The 19,325-nt window shown below is 41.9% G+C and overlaps 1 protein-coding gene across 1 annotated transcript in view; it reads left to right on the forward strand.

Annotated features, from left to right (window-relative positions):
- Positions 1–15,760, forward strand: part of trit1 (tRNA isopentenyltransferase 1) — a 56,001-nt gene extending 40,241 nt beyond the window's left edge. The window contains exons 9-11 of the mRNA XM_042507106.2: positions 10,805–10,914; positions 14,438–14,555; positions 15,186–15,760. Of these exons, the coding sequence (XP_042363040.2) occupies positions 10,805–10,914; positions 14,438–14,555; positions 15,186–15,397 (440 nt within the window). The 3' untranslated portion in view covers positions 15,398–15,760. The remainder of the gene's footprint in view (positions 1–10,804; positions 10,915–14,437; positions 14,556–15,185) is intronic.
- The last annotated feature ends 3,565 nt before the right edge of the window (positions 15,761–19,325 follow it).

The raw sequence follows: 19,325 nt of genomic DNA on the forward strand, positions 1-19,325 counted from the left end.
TTAAGTCCCCTGTGCCACCAAATGTATAAAATGAACCAACCAATGTGGTTGTTTCTGGCACTGCAGGATGGATAAATGTACCCAACACAGCCAACATCAACCCGTGTTTGGCAGCTGCTGATTTCCCACCCTGGTAGCAACCCCTGGAAGTCAGACATGTTTTAAAGTGTGTATAAAGGCTGAGTGTGCCTCTGTGTCCCAAATGGAAACCTAGCTTCTGTGTCCACCAGCAGCATGCCCTGTAGTAACCCAGCCCCCTAATCCTGTTAGGCCCAAGTGGCTTAGGCCACGCCAGACCCTAAATCTCAATACCCCTCTTTCTGCCCGCCTGCCTGCCCGGCGCACGCACCATATGGTCTTCATCACATGTGTCTCTGCACTTTTAAATATGCACTAATCTGTCTGAACTCGTCTGTGCTTTTGTACATGCATGTGTTTCTGTCTGTGTGTTGTAACTGTCCTTAAAAACACTGCTTACACTCAGATCACATCAGTTTGTAAGACAGTTCTCAGCAGCATTAGGCCTTACAAAATCGGTGTGTCATAATTTCATAATTTTCAATTTGAAATCCAAAAACGGAAAATTAAATCAGGGAAAAAGTAGTGGGATCCATAATGACATTATTACATTATTTGATCAAATTCAGTGCTCCATATTGCTGTTTTCCATGCTACTTTAGTATTATTTCATGGAGGACTGTACTGCAGCCCATGCTCTTTCTGCCTCACTCCCACATATGAGACTACTCAGCTGGGAGGAGAGCAGGCAGCAGCTGAGGAGATGCTCTTTCAGTTAGCGGCAGTAGCAACTAAAATAAAGCCAACGCAAACCCAAACTTCTCAGGTTAGACACAGCGGCCTACTGTGACACCACATGCTGTCTGTGTCCGTTGTTGTTGTTGCCTTGTCTCATCAGCAAGGAGTGAGGCAGAGAGGAACTGTGTGGTAGCGTCTTGCTCATAGGAGCAACTTCTGGGTCACGGCAAATCAGACAAATTAGATATCAAATCAAGTTTAGCCTATGGCCCATTTTTTTCATTTCCTATTGATTTGAGCATAAAATCCAAAGTACAAAAAAACAAACAATTTGTTTTCTGATATTCGTTTCATAAACAATTAACAAAACAATACATTATTTTTTGATTTTGTTTTATTTTTTCATTTTAAATGAAATATGAAAAAAAGAAAAAAATACACAAATTCTTATAGTACAGGTAGCAACAGGTGAGATCAGCTCCCCTTCAACATTTAAGGTGGAATTTAATCCTTACTCGTTGGGCTATCAGCACTTCGTTCAATGTGCTCAGGCATAATAAACCCCCCGCTCTTACCTTTATAAATATGCCAGAGAGAGACTCTCTGCAGCCTGCTCTTTTTTGTTCTAAAAAATGTCAGCGTGCACCCTCATTCTATGGACAATGATCAAGGTACAGACTTCAGTGCTGCGGGATGGAGCAGCAAGTGACAACAACCTCGCCCACATGTAAGAGTACTATCTGCGGTGAAAACACTGCACAGATCTAAGGTCCAGGTACAGTACATGTTTGTGGGTGGTACTTTTGGTTCGAAAGGTACTATACAGAAAGCCTTTGATAGAAATGCGGTTTTAAACTCTTCCCCATGATGTCCCCCAGGAAATAGTCAGGGCCAAAGCACATTCCCAACTGTTGGTTATTAAATCAAAAAATGCTATAAAGGTGTGTTTAAAGAATATTTAAGAATCCATGTTTCAGTGACCATCATCATTTTATTTACCTCCTCTGTTGGAAACATTTAGGAAATATATACTCTGGCAAGAGCAACATCAATCAGGACACTAAGAGTGAGCCTCCTATAGCTTTCACAACTCGTCTTTAAGTCAGACCATCTAAACTGAAAATATTCCCCCGAAATACCCACAGGTATTGTAGTTTGTGCTCTACATTCACAGCAGAGGCTGCGGGGACTTTGACACTACTTTCTATGTTTGCTTAAAATGAGTGTTTTTGTAAGTTTTGAACATGACTGACAGTTATCTACAAAATCACATGACAGTACAGCTGGCAGCGGATAAGATCAAAATCTGAAACTCCTTAAAACCATGAAAGTGTCCATGTCAGTGTTAAGGTTTGAAGGTTTTTTAAGGTGTTAAAGAGGCAGTCTGATGTGTGTCAGCCAGGGTTTTAGTGGGCATTCAGACAAAATCAGTCCTGCATTAAGAACATGTTGACAGGCATTGGGGGCGTGTTGCTTCAGGTACCAGTGAGAAGATGATCCAGGAGTTTGAGTAGTTTAAGAGATCCAGGAGTTTTCAAGCATTTTAGCTGCCAAAACACTGCACAGTGCTTTTAGATATTCTGCTCTGTAAAAGCTATCAAAACTACAATTATTTCATCTTTTGCCATGATGGTTGATCTGAGCACAGAGTTCTTCACAGCTTTCTCAAATGCTGCAACTCACAGAAACGATCTCAAAGACTTGAGTCCTGAAAGTAAAGCTGCTTTTACACCGAGTTTGCTTGCTATGATCTGAATGAGGGGCCAATTTTATTACAAGTTAGCTTGTTTTTTCACGGCAGCATTTACAAGCAGACCAAAGTGTTTCCAGCCCGTTTCATTCCTAAGTCAGCAAATACTGCCACTTTTGCAGTGTTTTTCGCAGCTGTATGATGTGTCAACAGGCAGCATCAGCTGAGAATGCAGCAGGACAGAAGTGTTTGTTGTGTTATAAAACACTGCTGGATGGCCGGACTGCACCTGCCATGGTAGCATGATATGCTGACAAGCTGTGTAAGTTCATAACGTGGTCAGACGGAACCTGTCTTGTGGTGGGTTTTTTTCTACACTTTGCATGAGGAAAAAAGGTAACACTTGCACAATTACTCTATGCCACACAAGTCCACCCAAGACAATGTTTCGATCTCACTTGGCTCCTCGTCAGGTCAAATGTTGAAAAGATGAAACCACACCTATATTTATACATAATGCACACCAATAGGCTGACAAGCTCTATGGTTGCAGGTGTGGTTAACCATCCAAAACCATTTGGGGTAATTAAACAATTGACAATAAACAATTAAATAGAGTACATAGAAGGAACAAATAGACAAAAAAGTGATGTCAAGGCCATATTACAGAACATCAAGCCTATCTCAGTCAATGAAAACATATCAAAAATCTTTATACCATCATACATCTTTTTATCAAAAACCTTAGTATTAATATTCAGATCTTTTGACCTGACGAAGATCCATGTGGGATTGAAATGTTGTCTTGGATAGACTTGGATGGCGTGGAGTAAGTGTGCAGGCATTAACTTTTCTTCCTCATGCAAGTTTTTTGAAGGCTTTGCACCTATGCGATGTGCGTATACCTATCCTTTTTTCATTTCTTCTACACCTTACCATGTGCCTCCTTCTGCTAATCCTTACCCATCGATGGCAGCATGTGCATTTCTTGACATCCCATAATATTTAGATGCAAAGCAGCACTATGTGACAACTTGGGATAAGAACGCGCTAGTGTTTCTATTAAATCTCAGAGTCATCGTGCTGCAATGTTTTTGGTTGTTGAAATAAATGAAACTGGTGCTCCTCCTCAGCCCATAATACCCTGCACAGCTGACTACAGGAGCTGGTTTAACCTAAACAATATGTAATGCAACTGGAGTTGGTTTGGACGGAGATCAGAACGTATTCTCACCACAAACAAACTGCACAAGAGGTTAAATGTAACTGGACCAAGACTGCCTCTTCAAAAGGGTCTCTTCTATGGCTCTCTACCTCTCACATACCTCATTACCATCGCAATTAGCGGGTGCATGTGGGTTTTTTAAACACAGGTAAACCAGCTAAATGGCTTTATTCCCACTGCCACTGAACTTGCAGCTGGAGAGCGAGTCAGTCTTTCTGTCAGCTGGCATGTCTGTGTGTGCATTGTCTTGTCCGTGTGACGTTACAGACAGGCCGGAGAGCAGGTAAACTGTAGACAGCGGCAGAAGTAGAGGTCTTTGAAAATATTTCAGTGGTTTTCTACACTTAGTTTATCTCTTACTTATTAAGTCCCCCTTTCAAACTCGGTGTAGATGTATTTCGATCGGTGTTTTAGCGCTGCATCACAGGTCACAGACAGTAATTAGTGACGGCGTGTTATTGTATCTCGCCAGTTAAAGAGCTGAAATTACTGCATTCACTCAGGTGTTGTGTTCCCATCAATGCCGATTGGAGCCAGAGGCGATAAAAACCTGTGTCTACTGCAGAGTCATTTGACCCGGGTGTGAATGCCAATTGTACGCATCCCCATTGCATTAAAGAGCCAGATGGTAGAGGGTTTTTTTGTGCAGTGGGAATGAGGCTACAGACACACACACAGCAGGGCTTTTGCAGAGCTCTGATCGCAACTATTTATTCTCATTTTGCGACCATGGAGCACTACTGCGATACACAAATACTATTAACATACGAACTGGAGAGCTTTTAGTTTGTTTCCAGATTACAAAGAATAAATCATCAGGCTTAATGGTGCTATGATAACAATCTAACTTAATGAGTGGTGTTGGCGGTAGTTTGACCAGGTGTGTGTTTGTATCTGCAGAGCTCCGAGCTCACAGTTAAAGTCGCCGCCATATCTGTTAAACTGTCTGCTAACACTAACATCCAGCTATTGACCAGAAGCTTCAAGTCCACAACAAAAACATCAGCACTTCCAGTCTGAACCCAAGGCTTTTGCTCTTTAACCCCGCTCATCCCACCTCTCTGTCTGCATCATCTGTGCTCCCTCGCTGTGACTGCTGAACTCTTTTCTGTTTTGTCTGAGCCCTCCACACACACACACACACAGACACACACACACACACACACAGATGCCAGCAGGCCTCAGCTGAGCAGGCTAATCTCTTGAAGCATTACAGACCTGCCGGGAATTTGCCCCGACCACACAAACTCCAGTAGGGTCACTGGGGGCTACGCGCACCAACCCAAGCATACAGAGACTAGTGGGTCAAAGGGAAAGAAAAACTGCAGATTATAGAGAGCCTCAGCGAGCCAAACACAATGAAGTAGGTTGGAGAAGCTAGAAACTGGCCTGAATGGTACATGTACATATAGAGAACACAGAAATGCTCGTCTGGGAGGCACAAGTTGAACCTAGTTTAACAGTTCAAAGATTCCAGCAGTGACTGTCTGTGAGGGAGCATTCAGGGGCGCTTGGTTTCTTAAATACTTTTCAGCAAGATTCACGCTTGCTGATGGACTCACCTTTGGTTGCTGTGGGGATTTAAGCAGCAGGTCAGCCAGCTCAAATGAAATCAAGCTTAATTTGTCCTGCCTTTAAGTGCGTCTGTATGTGGGTGTAGGCTTATAGGGTGTGTGTGTGTGTGTGTGTGTGTGTGTGTGTGTGTGTGTGTGTGTGTGTGTGTGTGTGTGTGTGTGTGTGTAGGGGAATGGTTAATTAGTGGATTTAATTACCCATGAAGAAAATGGTAATTTAAAGGTTATTAATTTTATAAGTGCCACATTTTATGCAGAGGGTGCCAGCACCGTCAGTTGTTTTTTTTTTTTTCATAATTCCCCCAAAGACATGCACACAAGCACACACACTGTAACCGTGACACACAGGTGTAATTTGACTGAGGCCACGTGAGTGTTAAGTAACAGGGTTGTGGGTATCTTTTAGTCCCGTGAGTGAGTGAGTGAGTGAGTGAGTGAGTGAGTGAGTGAGTGGGCGATTGAGTGAAGGATGGGTGAAGGGAGAGAGAGAAGAGCCACACATGGGGAGCTGGGTGGATAGAGAGTGAAGGTAATCTGATCCAGCTGGAGCAGCAGGTGTGGGGCAAGTTTACACCCTTGTTTTCTAGCAAGTGCAAAGCTTTCATGTACCCATACACACAAACGCAGCCTCCTCCCAGGGGGACAAAGTCAAGCCAGTGTTATGGTCGCCACAAAGACCTCGCTGTCACCTCTATGAGGTGGAGAGAGACACAAGAGAGAGCAGGGGAACGAGATTGACACAGAGTTAAAAGGAGATCCAGTGTAAATGTGGGTAGGTTTCTATCCATGCAGTGAGTGTAGGAAGACTAGAAAATTCAGCCTCTTCAAGAGAAACCACCATAAATAAAGAATAAGCTTATTTCTCACCTAAAATGTTCCAGAAACATATGTGAGTGCAGTGTTTAGCTGAAATAGTGAGTTTGTGAACAGGAAGTGGGCGCCGTACTGCTTCCTGCACAGTAAAAATGGATCCTCAAGAGAAAAACGGAGCTCAGACAGTGAAACTAACCAATACTAATCAAATACAAACCAATATTCTGTCACTGTGTTGCTTTTACCTCCTCTCAGATGTTTTCAGAAGTATGTTTTAGCTTACAGTTTAACTATAATATGAAATGATTTGTTACTAGCTGGCTGCCAAACAGTGTCAAACAGACATGTTTGCATCATGTCACCTGCCAACAGGAGCATTTGTTGGTCCTGTGCAGCGCAGTGCATTCTGGTAGTTGTTTTCTTCCTCTTGAGCAAGTGTCATTTTTTTTTCTATTTTCTCTGCTCATGTAGCACAAATTTCAAAAGTATTTGCATCTATGGGGTAGACCACCCAGTTTTCTTCCCAGCAGTGAAATACTTTTTTAATGTATTTTATGTAATAATATTGATTTGGCTTTAATAGAGCTGGATTGTAAGAGGATAAAGTCCATGATTGAGAATGAAAGTACAGATAACAGGTACAGGGACTGGATGAGCCCAACAAACAGCCTGATAGAGTACATAATCGGTTTGACCGAACTTACAGAAATGTGTCTGACCTGTACTTGACCCGCTCGCCCATGAACAGCAGCTAACAGAGGACAAAAAGTGGAAGAGGAACTATAGGAAAGAGGAAGGAGGCTGTTGAGTAAACGGAGACAGCTGTCATGTTCAGTGTGGAGGAGAGCCAGAGAGGCACAGCTGGGCGGGGGCGGGGGGGCCTTTAGACTGGTAGTTGGGTTTTTAAAGCAAAGCACACACAGGGGTACATCCTCACTTAGCAAACATGAGGGTGACACAGCAAATGACTCCTGGCGCATTTGTTACAACAGGTGGACTACTGTTTCAACACACACACACACACACGCACTGGCAAGCAGCTGCCTAGCGACAGGAGATGCTCTTTCTTGTTGGCAAAGCGATCTCCCCTGTGTGCTTGAAAGGCAAGCTCACTGTGTGTGTGTGTGTGTGTGCGTGCGTGCGTGTGTGCGCGTGCGTGCGTGTGTGCGTGCATGGACCACCCTGCTCTTTGTCCCCTCAGTGTTTCTTATCAGCCCTCATTCACTACAGAGTGGATTAGCAGAGTTAAATTTCACCAGATCCCAAACAAGAGAGGAGGGAGGGGGTTGGGGGGTCCACCCAGCATCTGGCAACCCACCATACCCTGTCTGCCTCTTATTTACCACTGTGCCCAGTGGGAGGTAGAGACAGATAAAAGAACTAAGTAAAGACAGTGAGGTAGAGGCTCCAGGAGGGCACAGGAGGGCGGCTGGTGAGGTGAAGTATTTATTGGAGCAGCTACAGGAGCGAGCTCTTAACTCTGCGTCTGTAGGTATGCCAGGTGGAGCTCACCGCCACCACCTGCCCACTATTGTGCCATAAACACAAAGCACTTCCTCTCTGACGTATAGAGAAACAGCAGTGAAACCCGAGGCCTTCATTAACAGTCACTGCTATTTTTACAGAAAAACACGCTAACAAATTGACTGTATAACGGAGAAAACACACACAGGAAGGCAAAGTGATGCAGGTGCAGGAGACGTTGCCATGAAGGATCTTTGTGTTTGTTGTGCCGTTGTCAGCAATTCAATTAAGCAAAGCTGGCATGGATGGGAAATGAAGGAAATACATCACATGTTTAAGTGGCTGACAGTAAATTAAACCAACAGAATGCAGAGTTAGACCAGAGGGAGTTGAACTGTGGCTCTGAGTCCCAGATGAAGTTTAGTCCAGTCTTCAGTATCGAGCAGCCCTCAACTCCACATGAAGACATAACTGAGTTATGCCTTGCAGGTTAATGGGGTTCTTCTCCATGAGTATGTGTTCCTAAAGGTTTTGTGTGCAACATTAAGAGCATTAATATTCAGCTGGTGGGGATAATTAGATATGATCAAAAAGCAAGGGGAAAATGTCCAGAAAATTATGTTTTAGGTCTTTTAATAATATATTTAAAATAATGTTACAGAAAAGGAAAATATATCATTTTTTTCACTTTTAAAGATAATTTTCTTGTTTTGTTTGTTTTATACTTCTCTTTTCTTCTATTTTATGCAATGTTCTTGTAACTTTTGCGAATTCCTTCCTAGACATAGATAATATAAAATCAACAATTTCCAGTGGTACTGTTCTATTTCATCTTTATCTGTAAGCTTTCAGAAAACGTGCACAAATATGGACCAAATGGACGCAGAGTACGGACAGGAGGCGCCGTCCATCTCTGTCTCTGTATCTAATGTTGACCATTAATGAGTCCTTACTCTGTCTTGGAGCTAACCTCAAGTGGCCATTTGATGAACTGCAGTTTTTGGCACTTTGGCATCTGCTTCATTTCTCAGTCTGGAAAGTGGTCTCTTGCCGTGAACCCGTGTCAGTGTGAGCATGTTAGCATTCAGCCCCAAACGATTTATGCCTGAGGCTTAACGGGAGGCCTGATGCCATCAGCTAAAGCATAAATATTGTTTTATAGTTCACTTTTCATATCACAACAGCAACATTGAAGAGGTGGAGGAGAAAACACAATCAGTCCAAGCTGACCAATCACAGTCCTTGTAGTTGCCATGTGGTATCTCCGTCACTGTTCAGGGCCCGAACACGGAGTTTCAGAGCCCACACATGTACAAGGTAGATTTATTAGGCTTTTTTTTTTCAACATTGTTTAGAAATCAGTTGAATTCAAATTTTATCTTAAATCCTGCTACATCTTTTTGGCGTCGAAGGAGGAGTTGAGGAGTCTCACAGTCTGGGGAAATAAGCTGCTCTGTAGTCTGGTGGTTCTGCAGTGGATACCTCTGTATCTTTTTCCAGATGGCAGCAGGGTGAACAGACTGTGGCTGAGGTGGCTGCTGTCTTTCAGTATCTTTTGGGCTCTGTGCAGACACCTCACTTAACTGCGGGTCACTGATGCTCTGTAGATGTAACCCATTAATGCAAAAGAATAAATCCAGCTTGAAATCTGTTCTTTTGAAACTGGGTTCAAAAAATGACAAATGAATCTACCCTTTATCTTTTTTTAAAATCATATAGTGTATTTATAGTGTCACTCTGATTTATTTTTCCAACATTTTCTACTCACATATTTTACTTAATTGATAGTTTTATAGATACTCAAAATTGATTTTGTGTGCATGATATTTGACTTTGTTTACACGCGGCTGCAGATGTTGGAATTCACTTTCTCTACAAGGTGCACACATGCCCATTTCCTGTGTATCTGTGTGTGTTCAGTGGATGCAGGGCAGTGGCTGTGGATGCAGACAGACACACACACAGACTGATACACAGGGCAGGGACTGCTGCTGCTGTTTACTGCTGAGGTCTGGCCTGCAGACTGCTGACTGATGCAAAATAGAAACACGGGGGTTGAAGAGTTGGAGGGAGGGAGTGAGAGAGTGAGTGAAAGCTGAAGCCAGACTGATGGCGAAAGAGAGAGTGATGGTGGGAGGAAGGAGGGAAAGAGAGAGGGAGAGACATTATCGAGCCAGTGTGAGTCAGCAGGTTGACAGAGCTTCAGGGTGCGGCTCCGGCTCATCACTGCCACTGTACATTTCCCACTTTGGATTGGATTCATCCTCTCTGATATCATATCACTGACCCTGGAGCCTGTTTGGTTTTCATCAGTTTAAAAACAATCATAATTCAGAAAGAAAATCTTATTGTATTCAAAATCAAACGTGTCTCAGTGTAGACCTCTGCTGTTCTTTGATGAGTGTAAAACTGATCAGTTCCCTGGCTGTTCATGAGAAAGCCTCATCTGAAATACTTTCTAAAGAAATATTGTCACTAACACACCTTCTTAGCATTAGACGTGGCGGTCGAATTGTTGTTAGGCTTTTTAACCCTTTAAATCCAAGCAAATTGTTTTGATTTCTTTTAAAAACATGGAGAGGGCAACAAGCAACTGAACAAGATGCGGCCCAAATTGAGAAGGAAATTAGTGAAAAGTTACAGGAAAATTACCTGAAAATAGGCCAAAAAAAGTAAAAAACAAAAAAACAAAAATACACCAGAAAATTACCCAAAAAAGTGCAAAAAATAATATATATGCTCCAAAAATATGTATGTATATTTTTTTCTGTGACATAATTTAGATATGTATTTATATAATTATTATAATATATAATTCAGGTGTGTGTGTTCTATTTTTTTCAAGACTTTTCTGGACAATTTACCTCTTTAAAAAAATAGAATGATCCCCCTCCATTTTTAAACATTTTTTAGGTAATTTATTGTCAGCTTTTACTATATTCTTGACATTTGTGGGGCATTTCTTGCCAAGTTTGTCACTGCCTTTTTTCACAATATTTCTGAAAGAAATCAGACCTGTTTGTTTAGTTATAGGGTCAAAAAGTTAGAAAAATTGATAAAATTGGTTTTGAGCCAGGTTTCAGAGGGTTAATCTTCACAAAAAAAGTGGAAAAACTAAATCAAAATGTTGCCTCTGAACAAACCCTTATTACATTCATTTGCAGTTCATGTTGGGCTTGAAAAATCCATAATGTGTGTGTGTATGTGTGTGTGTGTGTGTGTGTGTGTGTGTGTGTGTTTGTGTTTGTGTGTGTGTGTCTGTGTGTGTCTGTGTGTGTGTAGGACCAGGAGCCAACGTGCCCATGGTGTTTGGCCTGGATGTGACGGACGTGTCGCGGTGGGAGGAGTTGGTGCTGGACCCTGCACTGCAGATCCTGGACAGTCTCATTAAGGTGGGGCCTCCTGAGCCGCCTGCTGTCAGCAGCTCTCAGCATCATAAATCTGCTGCCGCCTTTACTGCCTTTTCTCCCTTTTCTTCCTGTCACCTTTCTCATTCTTGACTTTTTCATCACTTACTTTGTTGTTTTTTCCCCATTGTTTTTTTTTTTTCTCTCTTCGTCTTTCCATGACTTCATTTTCCTCTGCTTGTTCTCTTCCTCCTAATTTATCCCGCTCCTTGGTTTACTTACTTCGAATTTTTGGTCCTCGGTCCTTCTTTTTATCTCCTCTCTGTTTTCTGTTCCATGCATTCACTTTTTCTTTTGCCACTGTACTTCTACACAGCATTTCCTGTTTCCCTTGTTCTGTTGTGTATTTTAAAGGTGCATTATGTAAGACATAATTTTAGTTTAAATCATGAACTAACCCTATCAACAGAATGTGAAGAAGCAACAAATTTGACTTTATGTCCAAGGTACCTTTTTACTGTACTGCAGAGAAATCCACTGCTTAACATCGAGGGATGGGCTGTCCTGCTGTAATGATACATCCTGGCCTGAGAGGCGATAGTTAGTCAGTGTAGTCTCTGGTGTGCCGCAGGACACAGTTAACAGGTCGAGCCAGCTGGAGCATATGGAAGCAGATAATGCCATGTCAGTTTTTCTGATTTCCAATCTAAATGCGTTCCAGTGCATCTGCTCAGGAAAACATGGATGTCTGCGGGAAACTCATGTTTGTTAGGTTAGCCTCTGAACATCAGCAGCTTGTACTGAGGACCTACATGAGCTACCACAGCACCAGACACTCCACCTCCCACAGAAAAGTCTTTTTGGGGATTTTAAGATCTTACAGTCAGCTACATGCAGATTCATTGTTGTAGGTAGCTAACAGAGACAGGAGGAGTAGGCTAGTAAGCTACTGCATGCTGACAAAGACTTTTATCAAACAAAAATCAGCTGAATGGAAATGCCACTATGAAGTTGTTATAGCAAGTTTCACAACACACACACGTCTTTAAAGTAAAAATTGACGAACAGGTAATTGTGTTTACCATTCTCCATGTGAGCCACCACATTGCTGTGACGTCAATCACAATTCGGTCTACATGGATCTTGCTCGAGTTTTCGATTTGGAATCCCTACTTGAGTGGCCATTCCATTGCACTTTTCCAAGTTAAAGGTTGCTTTTCCCAAGTTCAGAGTACAAAGAGTACAATGGAACGCAGCATGTTCGTGCGCGGCCCAGGACAGGAAGGCTCTACAGCGGGTGATTAAACTGCCCAGAACATCACTGGTTCCCTTCTACAGAGCATCAGTGACCTCGCTGAAGTGAGGTGTCTGCACAAAACCCACAGGATACTGAAAGACAGCAGCCACCTCAGCCACAGTCTGTTCACCCTGCTGCCATCTGGAAAAAGATTCAGAAGTATCTGCTGCAGAACCACCAGACTACAGAGCAGCTTCTTACATTTATATTTTGCTATAAACTTTTCAGATGGTGTGATGTGACTGTTTTCGTGTCACTGTGGTGTTGCTAAAACTGAGCTCAGTGAGCTATAAAGTAAACGCTACACAAACGTCACACATGAAGATCAAAACACAGCAGCCTTATTCTGACCAGCTGTATTCTTGCTCTGCTGTCAGTTATGAGTTGCCTTTATTTATGACTGATGACTGTAAATTACTGTTGTATGGACACATTAGGGTGAAACCAAAGGGTGAAATACTGCCCCCTATTGGCTAGAACTTACACAATGCACCTTTCATTTTTAGCTTTACACAACCTTTTCCAACTCTTCCAACCTCCTCATTTTGCTCTGTAGGTATGACTGACCAGGTAAACACAGCATTTCCTAAACACTCTATTAAAGCTGGTGATTATTAAAACAACTTTTTATCATGTTTTATGAAACCGCTTTATGAACTGTCAATGTATCCTGACATGAGGTACATGAAAAAAAAAAAAAAATCACACTCCTCTGCCTCCCTGTAGTGCAAGGAGGAAGGCAGGAGGAGTCTCTGAAGCAGCTGTCAGTCATGTAAAACTGCTGGTGAACTGTCAAACTAGGCAGACTGTATCTTAATTGAATCAAGATTCTGTTATTGTGTTGCCTATTTCTCACCTCAAATGTTTTCAGAAGTATATTTTAGTGCATGGTTTAAAAATGTAAAATGAGACGGCTTGCCCCCTGAAAGTCTGAGATTCTTATCATCAGTCGGAGATCCCTTAGTCATCTGGAATTGCTTCTGTCTGTCTGGCTGTCTTTTTTTTGCCAGTCAGTGAGCTGTTCAGTGTACTTCTGGGAAGTTTTTGCTGTAGAGTAAGTGCTCTTGACTTTCACACTACTCTTTGGTACAGGCAGTTGCAGACATGCTGCAGCGGCACTGAGGAGGAGAGACTCTGCACTGTGGCTCTGAGACAACCTTATCTTCTCTCCTCTGCTTAGACATCGCCAATTTACAGCTCACAGCAACTTAATACAGTCCAATCTCTGGCTTTTGTTCAATATCAAGGGACCATTTACATAGCAATGGTTCTTGCCTGAAACATTAAACCTTTGTTGCAGTTTGACCTTTCGTTCACACGACAGTGGCGTTTTGAGGGCCTGAAAACGCAAACTGTTGAAACCGGGTTCCAGAGTATTATCTTTTAAAAACGTCTCCTCTTCTGTCGCAAACTGGAAATGAGCAGCCACACTTCTCGCAGGTGTGTGGTGTTCCTCTATGGTGTAATACTGCCAACTACTGGCCAGGCCTGCATACTACAGCATTTGCGGTTGAATTTTGTTGCAGATCTGTGTACACAAGGATAGTTCTCACAATGTTATCATGTGAATGCGGAATTTTTAATTTTTTTATTTTAAGCGCAAAGGAAAGACGTTCCAGTTTTTAGTTGGGTCATTTTCATCTAAATGTGGCCCTGCTGCCATCAAAACAATGCTGCACATTTCCAATCCATTGTCAGCATGTTTAGTATATTGCGAATGCTTCTGGCACACTGAATGTTCCCATGAGCACCGTTCAAACTACATGAAAACTTCATGAGAAAAAAACAAATAGAAATGTCTTAATATTTGTATTGAACAAATCTACTGTTACGCAGGGAGTTGTATAGGCCTAAATGTTTGTGACCAGGCGGCCATGTTGGAAACAGTCGAGCCAAAACGAAACACCCCCACCAGCTGAACCAGCTTTCTTATTTTACAGCTGAACAGTACACTGAAATATGTTTCTCAAGATATTTGAGATGAGAAATAGGCAACACAGTAACATCATCTTGATTCAATTATGATCCACTCTGCCTAGTTTGACAGTTCACCAGCAGTGACGTGACTGACCGTTGCTTTCGAGTATTCTCAGTTCTGATTGGTTGTTATTTTGTCCAGCAAATGCTGATCAGCGCTGCCTAGTTTGACAGATAGGCCACATGATGCACATGATTTGATAAATGATATTGAACAGAAAATAAGCTTTACAGAGCAGCTCTAAAAGGCATGTTTAAACCTAAAATAAAAAACTTTTCCACTCAATCCATCAGGGTGAGGAGCCGGTAATCCAGCCAATCAAAGTGCAGGGGGCGGAGCTGAGAAACAAACGCAGCCACCACACATGTGATCTATGTGACAAAGTGATTATTGGTGACCTGGAGTGGACAGGTGAGGCAGCCGACCCACATTACACAATATAACACAAGTCATTTCATTGCATACAGACCTTAACCCTTTCAAACCTGGAATGACATCAATTTTCTTTTGCAGACTTTTTACATACATTTAAACATTTGAAACCTACACAAACTGGTTTGTTTTGTTTTGAAAACATGGCTATAATGGCAATGAGCAACTTGGCAAGAAATGTCCCACAAATTGCAAGAAAAAAAATAATAATAATGGGCAAAAAGTCCAGAAAAATTGTATTTTTTATTATTATTACTATAGTTATTAACTATTTTATCCATATGTTTACATATTATTTTGTAGTTGTTTTTTGTTCTTTGCCTTTTTCTGTTCGTTATTTTTTTTGCAAAATTTAAGGTTATTTTTTTGTAACTCATAACTTTTTGTTTTCTTTCAAAAACCATGACGAGTAAAAGACAGTCATGTTGTGAGACTTGCCGCAGTGTCATAAAGAGTGACAACAAACCTGATGGCCTCTGGGAGCCTGGCTCTTGACACCATGCTTTATTCTTCGCATGCATTTTGGATCCTGAATCACTGAGAAGAAACAGTATTGTCTCATGTCAAATTCATCCAACAGTGTTCTCTGTTTGTTTTCTCCACCTGCAGCTCACCTGAAGTCCAAAAAGCATCACTATCATGTGAGGAAGAAGAGGAAGTGTGATCAAGGCAGTGAGCAGGCTCCTGAAGCACCTCCTGTCTCTGCTGCAGGGACGGTGGAGAGTGTCTCAGGGGATCCATGTGCTGCTGTCGCCCCGGGCGCCGCTGACACCTCTCAGGAGTCTGTCAGGACAACACACAGGGAAGTACCAGACAGTTAAAGACTGGTGCAGACTCTGAACTACGTACTGGCAAAAATCATGTCTGAATTTTTTATGCATCCTTGATGCAGTTGATTTTTGTAGCAGAGATGTTGGTAGTCAGTACGATTCAACATTGTGCAGCCAAAGAACTCATTTTCAAGCACTCGTTTGTTCCCACTGTATGAAAATATTTTCAGAGAATTGTAAAAGAAAAGTTTATTTTTCTATTTTTAAATGACTGTTGCTACGGACTGAAAATCCATTTTGAATGTGTTATCATGTCAGGATTTCAGTCTCTTTGTCTTGACTTTAGCTTTACCACCATGCACTTTTTTTTTACAAATATTCAATAAACCAAAGGATCTTAAAGTTTTTCAGTCATTGGACGATGATGTGTTTTGTTGTTTAGGAACCAGATAAATCTGTGAGTTTGGGTTTTATGAGCTTGGCTGATTTGACTGCTCCCCCTCCAGTGATTTTACGGGCCATTCACAAACATTTATCTAATATAAAGAGAGTCTGAGACGATGACTGTAGGGGGTGCATCATTGTGGCATTTTCATAGATCAATGAGTTTGAGATGCCTCTGGGATTTTAGGACATCTAGAATTTAGGACATTTCTAGGATTTAAGGTCATTGTTAGGATTTTAGGACATTTCTCGGATTTTAGGACATTTCTAGGATTTAAGGCCATTATTAGGATTTTAGGACGTTTCAAAGATTTTAGGACATTTCTAGGATTTCAGGACATTTCTGGGATTGTAGGACATTAGGGTCTTAGCTAGGGCCTCTGTCAGGGTGTGGGGGATCCTCCAATGGCACTTTTCTTGATGGACAAGCTCTATTTTGATGCCATTTTATGCACTCTGGCACCTTATCTTTACCAAAAGTACAAATACAAATCCCAGTGTGGATCACTTTGTTTTTATTGTAGAAAATGATTGGGGGGGCCACCCGTGACCCTATCAGGGGCCAGATCTCTTGGAACTCCCCTTAAAAATGAAAAATGAACCGAGGGGTCCCAGATGATCTCACATCTGTGAATTGGTCCAGGAATGTCCAGCTGTGTATCACTGAAGTGAAAAATTCAAATATGAGAGGTTTCCACATGACATCAGCGGCAGTGTTACCTTTATCTCAGAGATTGGCATGCTGACACGGCACAAAGTGTTGTGCTGTCATTAAAGATGTTTTTTTCTCTCTGTGATAAGGACTGCTCCTGTGATTTGTAATGTTGTCTGTCAGTGGAAATTAGCAGAGCTCCTCTCTGCTCTGACAGTAGTATAAACCGCCGGCTCATGCTGTGAGGAGAGAGTGTGTTTTCGCAGCAGTGTTTGCAGGCCTTTGTTTATCCAGTGGCGTGGCGTAACTCTTAAAAACCAAGGTGTGCCTGCCTGCTGCAGAACCACTTACACAATACCTGGCATCGCTCCAGAGGCCTCCTTTTGACGCTCCCATTCCATCTCCTCACCTGCCACTTTTTCTTCTCACAACCCCCTCCCCTCCCTTCCTAAGAATCGGACAATTGTTCCACATTCCCAGCTAACACTCCATCATCTCTGTCTTTAAGTCTGAGACGTATTCTTTCACTATGAGTCTCGTTCACAGGCTCCCACTGTTTGACCTCATCCACATGACTAAAAATATTTCCAGCCATATAATAGCTGGAAGTGTGTGTGTGTGTGTGTGTGTGTGTGTGTGTGTGTGTGTGTGTGTGTGTGTGCGTGTGTGTGTGTGTGTGTGTCCCACATTCTCTCTTTCCAAACTGGGTCAGGCCTGGAGCTTACTGGGGGCTTACCATACAGTATGCAGTCGCACTGATAGCAAAGGTCACTGTGCAACTGGTGTCTGTTTTGCATCCATCTCTCTGTGTTTGGGGTCTGGTCTGTTTTTCTTTCCTTCTGTTGGACATTTTTTTTTTAAATCAGACTCACAACTGCTTTCTTTTCCATCTCTGTCATCTCTGTAATTACAAAAACACAAACAATGAGAGTGATCTCTGAATAAGAGACTTTGTTATCATCAGTCATCCGACACACTTTTAAAAGCCTAACATTTTCCTAAGCAACTCTCCCTCTTATGTTCTTATCTGGAGTTCCTCGGTGAGCCCAGCCTGGCACCTCCAGGCACTGCTGAATCACTCCACATTTAAAAAAGAAAGCTTGTGCAACTCAATGACATAAGGCCTCTTGAGCCACGCACACGCACCCGCAGAAGTGGAGAACTAGGGCACGGTCACAAGGCTAATTAGTGATTTGCACACCGCGATCCAGTGGATCATCTATGGACACACACACGCATGTACTGAGTGAACTCATTAGCTGCAGACAGCGTGCACAAAGAATCAACACACCAAAGCAGCTTTGAAATTAGAAACTGGCAACTACGGCCTCCCACACAAACCAATAAGTGTTCTAAAAGTGGAGGTTTCTGCTTTCTTGAGTGTTTGATTTGATGACTGCAACTTGAGCAGGCGCAGAGAACTTCTGTGTGTGTGTGTGTATATATACCTGTGTATATATGTGTGCTCACATACAGTATATACTGTATATGCACACAGATTTCTTTTTAAAAGTGTACGTATAGCTATGACTTACCTGCATATTGTTTGTTATTGATAACATGGAAAGTTATAACATGACCTCCTTGAAAACCAAATTATGTATTTGAGTGTTCTTGTACTTGCAACAATGTGAGGACAATTAATTTTTTACCACCGAGGGAGGACATTTTTGGAACGTGGAAACATTTTTGCTGGTCCTCACTTCTCCTAAGGCCTAGGGATTGTCTTATGTATATAAGAGTCCGAACAAAGATACAGGTGTGTGTGTGTGTGTGTGTGTGTCTAAACATGTATAGATGCATCAGTCAGCCTGCTGCATGATAATTCACCCAGTTTTAGCGTTACATTTGTGTCTCTCCTTCTCTCAGTCCAGTCCTCCCTGTGGCGGCTCAGTAGCTGTATATGTTCACAGAGCACACACTGTCCTATACATGAGGCCCACCGTGGGGGAACTGTAGGCTCACTTATGTAACACATGCTGCAGCCTATAGATGCTTGTTGTCTGTGTCTGGCCTGATTAGTGTAGAGTTTTGGCCTCTGGTGCTGGCTGTCCTGCATATACAGCATCCAGTGTGCTGACTAGATGGTAGTTTTTCTGAACACCGCATTTAAATGACTCGTCACCTAGTCTGTCTCATGATGGAAACATGACGATTATGTGTGATGATTAATAATCATTACGTGGTTTAAGTCCTTTATCGAGAAAAAATTGCATTTACTGTTTTGTGTCAGATTGTCTGTTTTATAATTGTGTACATAAAACACCTTTAAAGTTTGGGTTTTAAGTTGAAAAAACAAATAATATAAAAATCTTATGTTTTAAAGGTCCAGTGTGCAGAATTTAGGGGGATGTATTGGCAGAAGTGGAATATGATATAATAAATTTATTTTCTTTAGCACATAATCACCTTGGGATTTGGTCCTCATTTACAGAGATTGCCATGTTGCGCAGACATGTTTCTACAGTGGCCCAGAGTGGGCATACCAAACACTGGCTCCAGAGAGGGCCATTTTATATTTTTGTGTTTTAATGTCTCTTACCCCAGTCAGAAGTCCATCTGTGACAAGCAGAATTGTTATTTAGTGTTTTGACTAGTTTAAATCTGGTCTGCTTATTTTGGATAGGAAGAGGCAAGGCAAGTAAGCGTTATTTGTATAGCACATTTCAAACAACAGGGCAGTTCAAAGTGCTTTACAGAGCAATACAGTATAAAACATATTAATCTACAGAGAATAACTATAAAACAATAAAGAGAAAAGAGAAAATTAATTACAACTTAAAACAAGAAAATCACCATTAAAATAGTTAAAGTGTATACAAGAGGTGCAAAGATAACTATACTTAAAATGATTTAAAATCAAGTTTAAAATGAATTCTCAGT

Source organism: Plectropomus leopardus, chromosome 17 (assembly GCF_026936395.1).
Source record: "Plectropomus leopardus strain MGB_pleo_1.0 chromosome 17, ASM2693639v1, whole genome shotgun sequence".
Taxonomy (NCBI): domain Eukaryota; kingdom Metazoa; phylum Chordata; class Actinopteri; order Perciformes; family Serranidae; genus Plectropomus; species Plectropomus leopardus.